This window comes from Oncorhynchus clarkii, unplaced genomic scaffold (genome assembly GCF_045791955.1).
Source record: "Oncorhynchus clarkii lewisi isolate Uvic-CL-2024 unplaced genomic scaffold, UVic_Ocla_1.0 unplaced_contig_1485_pilon_pilon, whole genome shotgun sequence".
In the NCBI taxonomy this organism is placed as follows: domain Eukaryota; kingdom Metazoa; phylum Chordata; class Actinopteri; order Salmoniformes; family Salmonidae; genus Oncorhynchus; species Oncorhynchus clarkii.
In genome coordinates, this window is record NW_027259461.1 from 1 (window position 1) to 7,500 (window position 7,500).

Here is a 7,500-nt window from a genome sequence, read left to right on the forward strand (position 1 = left end):
GTACCAGTAACAGTATCAGTAACAGTACCAGTAACAGTATCAGTAAAAGTACCAGTAAAAGTACCAGTAACAGTACCAGTAACAGTACCAGTAACAGTATCAGTAAAAGTACCAATAACAGTACCAGTAACAGTACCAATAACAGTATCAGTAAAAGTACCAATAACAGTACCAGTAACAGTACCAGTAACAGTACAAGTAACAGTATCAGTAAAAGTACCAGTAACAGTATCAGTAAAAGTACCAATACCATTACCAGTAACTGTACTGGTAACAGTAACAGTATCAATACAAGTACCAATACCAGTACCAGTAACAGTACCTGTACCAGTAACAGTATCCATAAAAGTACCAATACCAGTACCAGTAACAGTACCAGTAACAGTTTCAGTTAACGGAAACAGTACCTGTAACAGTTACAGTACCAGTATCAATTAAAGTAACAGATAACCTGTAACAGTAACAGTACCAGTATCAGTATCAGTAAAAGTACCAATAACAGTACCAGTAACAGTATGAATACCAGTACCAGTACCAGTAACAGTACCAGTACCAGTAACAGTACCAGTAAAAGTACCAGACAGTGCTATGTCCTCACCTTATCCAGATAACTATAGCTCCACACCTTGCCATCTATGAATGACCGTGACAGAATACGTCCCTGAGGGTCAAACTCTGTCCTCTCGCTCATACTTCCCCTCTGCAACCCCACCAGCTGACCCGTGGTTGAGTATGACACATTCACCACCGCCAGGCTGCTGCTAGGCAACCACATGGCGGGCCGGCCCTGCGTGTCGTACATGATGCGGAGCGTGAACTTGCGGTGGTCATCGTAGATCTTCTCTGTCCGAGTGTTGCGGTCGAAGTCGATGGAGAGGAGGTTACGACCATGTGCCTGGAGGAAGATAGATAGTGATGTAAGGGAAAGCCCCCATGAAAAAATATGAATGGCAACATATTGCCATTGGACGAAACATATACATGATTGCAAATACCACTCAAATGGACCGCAGTTCATTCAAAGCTTATGGCAAACCAAGTGTCATACAGCAAAAATCCCAAAGAGGGAGAGCGTGCTCCACTGTAAATTTTCATATTGCAAATGAACATAAAGTCAAGACCCAAGGGTCAATTATTACTATTATTTTTTTCAAAAAGTACAACTTCTTCTAAAAAAGTGCTTTCTGGACCGTTTTTCGAAATCTTTTTGTCAATAATACATATATAACAACCATATGAACATACCTTTGACTTATTTTATTGAGTTGTCCATAAGACATGTTTTGTCCATTTGTAATATACTATCATAAGAAGTCAAATGTCAGTGAACCATGGCCAAATGGCATAAGGAATGTCCAAATATATAAGTATTGAAAGTGCCAAATCAGGATGTTATGTCCATTTGCCATATATTATCATAGTCATAAGTCGGTTTCCAAACCCAAAAGTCAGTGAACCATGTCCAAATGGCATAAGAAATATCCAAATGCCATATATAAGCATTGAAAGTGCCAAATCACGATGTTATGTCCATTTGCCATATATGATCATAGGAAGTCGGTTTCCGAACCCAAAAGTCAGTGAACCATGTCCAAATGGCATTTATACTGACCAAATTATATATATCACTATGTTAAGCCCTGAATCAACCTAGAAGGTATTTTTGTCATGTTTTATGAGAGAAAAGTGGGACTCTGTCGTTTTTTAAAATACTTTTTGAAAAACGTCCAAAATGACCAGGGGTGCCCTCTATTGGTTGGGCACGGGTGGGGGGTGCTCCCTTCTTGGCCATGGACCCATTGCACCCCCCTCATTTAAACATTTGCTCCTGGTAACCCGTTCCAATCACCAGGTGCACGGCTGCCCATTTACAATGTCTTACAATGGGCATTTACCATCATGAATTTGACATGCTCTAATATACTGCAAAAATACCCAATTGATTGGCCTGTTGAACTCAGGATGGCCGGGCAGTGATAGTGGTTCCTCTCCATCGCTCGTTGGTGTTGATTTCAGCATGTCAATTTGGTGATGGTTTATCACTGTTTTAAACTTATTGCAAATGTACTGTCCATTTGCAATGTGTTTCAATGGGCATTTACCATCACGAATTTGGCATGCTCTAGTATACTGCAGAAATGCCCAATTGACTGTCCCATTGAACTTGGGATGGCTGGGCAGTGATAGTGGTTCCTCTCCATCGTTTGTTGTGTTACTCCATCCTTGCTGTGTGTGTGTGTGTGTGTGTGTGTGTGTGTGTGTGTGTGTGTGTGTGTGTGTGTGTGAGAGAGTTTTTCTTGGACATCTGATGGGAGAAATTACTGATTTACAGTTCATGAGGGTTGCCTAATCACACATATGCTGTTTTGGAAAGATAATACCTTTTAACCCTTTAAAACAGCCCCTATGACCCCAATTTAAGGCACTTCCGGTTGGCACAGGAAGCTGAATTGACATTGTATGATTTCTCGTAAATTACGATAGATAAATGGATGTTTTTTTCCCATGACACTGTAGGTTCACGTACTTTGACGTGAAGCGGTCAAATTAGCACTCTATGACCGTTTTTGACCTTTAATCCCAGAAAATGGGCCTTAACTCAAAAAGCGTTGAGGCCTCGACGCCATCTTGTTTCTGGGCTAACAGCCCATTTGGACAAACCTGTGCTCACAGAGTTTCGTCTTCAAAGTCTTTTCTGTTTAGGAGAAATGGCCATGTCACTGGTGATGTTTTGTCCATTTGCGATAAGCAGCCACTCACCATCTGGTGGAATATTCCCGAACAGCGGAAATATGACCAAAATGAAAAAATAAATAAAACGGAAACCAAATGTCTGAGAGACTTCATTCGAAAGACTTCCCGGAAGATCTGGCCATGGGGCACGGACCGAGGCCGTCGGCCTATTTTAAAAGCATTTGCGGACGTCTAGTAAGGGACCGTACATTTGCAATATGGAGATCCTCATCAATCATACTGCAAATGTCGAAGAGTGCCCTTATGTATGTAATCTCTGTAGCCAGTCAGTGATGTCATCTCTGTAGGCAGGTTCAGTGATGTCATCTCTGTAGGCAGGTTCAGTGATATCATCTCTGTAGGCAGGTTCAGTGATGTCATCTCTGTAACCAGAGTAGTGATGTCATCTCTGTAGCCAGAGTCAGAGATGTAATCTCTGTAGCCAGAGTCAGTGATGTCATCTCTGTAGCCAGAGTCAGTGATGTCATCTCTACACACAGAGTAAGGGATGTCATTTTTACACAAAGTAACTGATGTCATCGCTACACACAGAGAAAGTGATGTCATCTCTACACATACTGTAGAGTATGTGATGTCATCGCTAATGATTAAATGACACACAGAAAGGAAGCGAGGTCAGCTCACCCTCAGCTTCCTGCCAAACACAGTGACCTTCCCTTTGGTCTGTTCCTTGCGGAGCCGCCACTCAATGGAGTTGAGTCCCTTGTCTGTGGGTAGTGTGATGTTCCTACGGCCAATAGTAGGACTGACCGATCCGGCCAGGATGTGGGGCTCAGTGTGGAAGCTGATGCCCATCCCATTGGCATACATCACCCGCAGGGTGCCGTTGTTACACAGCTGGTAGCTGTTCCTCACCTGGTCTGTAGGTTGCGATGGGGACAAGGGAGAGAAGGGAGTTGTCATATGAGTTGGCTCTTTTACTGGCGTCTTCCTCTGTTATGTATACATACTGAAAAAAGAGAAAGTTGCAGATTACATTGAAATGGATTTTCGCTGCCCTTCACAAGCAGAACTCTTTCCTTGAACAAAAACCTAACAACTTGTCAGTATCATTTCTGATCAGGCAACTTGTCAGTGTCATTTCTGATCAGGCAACTTGTCAGCATCATTTCTGATCAGGCAACTTGTCAGCATCATTTCAGATCAGGCAACTTGTCAGCATCATTTCTGATCAGGCAACTCCACACTCAGAGTGACTCATAATGAAAGTACATGTGCATCTGGTTTATTGAAGAGTTTGCAAGCTTGGTAAATGAATAATCTGGCACTCTGTCATTTCAGTTTTTTCTATCCCCCACTCAAACACTCAAAAACCATGTTCCCCTTTAACTGTGCGTGTGCATGAGCGCAATAGCCCCTAGACTGCCGTACAGAATAAATACTGTATCAGCCCACGGAGAGAAGAACGAGATTGAACATCACTCAACTTTCTAGAGTTTTCCCTGTTAGTTAACTCTATCAAGTCTCTTGTAATATAGGCCTACATTGAACACCACACATTGGCAGCTATTGTAGGCTGAATGATAGAACAGCTATTTCTCTGGTAAAACCTCTTTGGGCTAGGGGGCAGTATTTTGACGTCTGGATGAAAAGCATGCCCAAAGTAGGATATGCATATAATTGGTAGATTTGGATAGAAAACACTGATATGAACTGATATGGCAGGCAAAAACCTGAGGACAAACCATCCCCCCCACCAAAGAAATGTATAGCCTACCACTGTTTCCAATGTCTGTCATGTTTATTATGAGATTAAAACCACCCAGATTGCAGTTCCTAGGGATTCCAATATATGTCAACAGTCTTTAAAAATAGTTTCAGGCTCGGTTTTGGAAAAATGAACTAGAATTTGTAGTTTTTCTAAGTGGCTCCCATTTTGGCTGTAGTGTTTTCATGCGCATGGATGAGAGCGCTTTCTTTGTTGTTTATCTCCGGTAAAAACAATAACAATTCTCTGTCTTAAATTTGATAGTTTATTTATGTATTAGGGTACCTGAGGTTTGATTATAAACGTTGTTTGACTTGTTTGGAGACGTTTATTGGTAATGTTTGGGATTCATTTTGTATGGAAGGAGGGAAACCGGTGGATTATACAATGAAGCACGCCAGTTAAACTGAGTTTTTGGGGATATAAAGAAGGACATTATCGAACAAAAGGACCATTTGTGATGTAGCTGGGACCTTTTGGATTGCCAACAGAAGAAGATCTTCAAAGGTAAGGCATTTATTATATCGCTATTTCAGACTTTTGTGGCACACCTGCCTGGTTTAATTGTTTTTTTCATGCTTTTGTATGCGGTGCGCTGTCCTCAGATAATCGCATGGTGTGCTTTCGCAATAAAGCCTTTTTGAAATCTGACAGTGGCTGGATTAACAAAAATGTTGATGTATGACACTTGTATTTTCATGAATGTTAAATATTTATATTTCTGTAAATTGAATTTCGCGCTCTGCAATTTCACCGGATGTTGTCGAGGTGGGTCGCTAGAGGAATGCCTGCGCAAGAAAGGTTAAAATGTTATGGGATGCATTTGATGGTAGGCCACTCTGGTAGGTCTACATTATGATCAAATAGCCACAATAGCCGACTTGACCACTGTTAAGCAGGTACAGCCTCCGTGTTCATAGTAAACGCACTCTGGAAATTGCACAGAATCTTCACAAAATTCCTGAAATTTGGTCAGTGCTGAGAAAAATTTGAGGGAACATTGCTCTTAAACATAGAGTCGGAAGTTTACAAACACCTTAGCCAAATACATTTCAACTCAGTTTTCACAATTCCTGACATTTATCCCAGTAAGAATTCACTGTTTTAAGTCAGTTAGGATCACCACTTTAATTTAAATTTTGAAATGTGTGTAGAGAGAATTATTTATTTCAGCTTTTATTTCTTTCATCACATTCCCAGTGGGTCAGAAGTTGACATACACTCAATTAGTATTTGGTAGCATTGCCTTTAAATTGTTTAACTTGGGTCAAACGTTTCGGGTATCCTCCACAAGCTTTCCACAATAAATTGGGTGAATTTTGGCCCATTTCTCCTGACAGAGCTGGTGTAACTGAGTCAGGTTTGTAGGTCTCCTTGCTCGTACAAACTTCTTCAGTTCTGCCCACACATTTTCTATAGGATTGAGGTCAAGGCTTTGTGATGGCCATTTTGCCACAACTTTGGAAGTATGCTCGGGGTCATTGTCAATCTGGAAGACCCATTTGCGACCAAGCTTTAACTTCCTGTCTGATGTCTTGAGATGTTGTTCAATATATCCACATAATTTTCCTACCTCATGATGCCATCTATTGTGTGACGTGCACCAGTCCCTCCCACAGCAAAGCACCCCCACAACATGATGCTGTGCTTCACGGTTGGGATGGTGTTCTTTGGCTTGCAAGCCCCTCCCTTTTTCCTTCAAACATAACGATGGTCATTATGGCCAAACGGTTCTATTTTTGTTTCATCAGACCAGAGGACATTTCTCCAAAAAGTACGATCTTTGTCCCCATGTGCAGTTGCAACCTGTAGTCTGGCGTTTTAATGGCTGTTTGGAGAAGTGGCTTCTTCCTTCCTGAGTGGCCTTTCAGGTTCTGTCAATATAGGACTAGTTTTACTGTGGATATAGATACTTTTGTACCTGTTTCCTCCAGCATCTTCACAAGGTCTTTTGCTGTTGTTCTGGGATTGATTTGCACTTTTCGCTACAAAGCAAGTTCATCTCTAGGAGACAGAACTCGTCTTCTTCCTGAGGGCTGCGTGGTCCCATGGTGTTTATACTTGCATACTATTGTTTGTACAGATGAACGTGGTACCTTCATGCGTTTGGAAATTGCTCCCAAGGATGAACCAGACTTGTGGAGGTTTACAATTTTTTTTCTGAGGTCTTGGCTGATTTCTTTTGATTTTCCCATGATGTCAAGCAAAGAGGCACTGAGTTTGAAGGTAGGCCTTGAAATACATCCACAGGTACACCTCCAATTGACTCAAATGATGTCAATTAGCCTATCAGAAGCTTCTAAAGCCACAACATAATTTCTGGAATTTTCCAAGCTGTTTAAAGGCCCAGTCAACTTAATGTATGTACACTTCTGACCCACTGGAATTGTGATACAGTGAATTATAAGTTAAAAAATCTTTCTGCAAACAATTGTTGAAAAAAATGACTTTTGTCTTGCACAAAGTAGATGTCCTAACCGACTTGCCAAAACTATAGTTTGCTAACAAGAAATTTGTGGAGTGGTTGAAAAACGAGTTTTAATGACTCCAACCTAAGTGTATGTAAATTTCCGACTTCAACTGTATGAAGAAATCTAAACAGTGTCTGATCTTGTGTAGCCTCTGGAAAGCGACAGGTGATTGAGGGTCCGTTCTTCTTCTCTATCGGAGGCACAAAAAGCAACAGCGTGATGACAACGTTGTGATTGAAGATAAGATAACAGTGATTCTCCGCCGACGCAAAGGAAGAGCCTTTTATTTCATTTACCCATGGCAGGGGGATCATACACGCACACACACACACACACGTGGAAATTCACGTGCATGCACATGCACGCACGCACGCGCGCAAACACACACACACACACACACACACACACACACACACACACACACACACACACACACACACACACACACACACACACACACACACACACACACACACACACACACACACACACACACACACACACACACTGGCTTTGAGCCTCCATCACCATAAACGACAGTAATCCATTAAGCCAATTTGTTATAAA

The 7,500-nt window shown here is 41.7% G+C and overlaps 1 protein-coding gene across 1 annotated transcript in view; it reads right to left on the bottom strand.

Moving 5' to 3' along the window:
* Positions 1 to 598: 598 nt before the first annotated feature.
* Positions 599 to 7,500, bottom strand: part of LOC139400220 (teneurin-2-like) — a gene marked incomplete at both ends in the record, with an annotated part of 28,273 nt that continues 21,371 nt past the window's right edge. Inside the window, 2 exons of the mRNA XM_071145208.1 lie at positions 599 to 895; positions 3,379 to 3,614. Of these exons, the coding sequence (XP_071001309.1) occupies positions 599 to 895; positions 3,379 to 3,614 (533 nt within the window). The remainder of the gene's footprint in view (positions 896 to 3,378; positions 3,615 to 7,500) is intronic.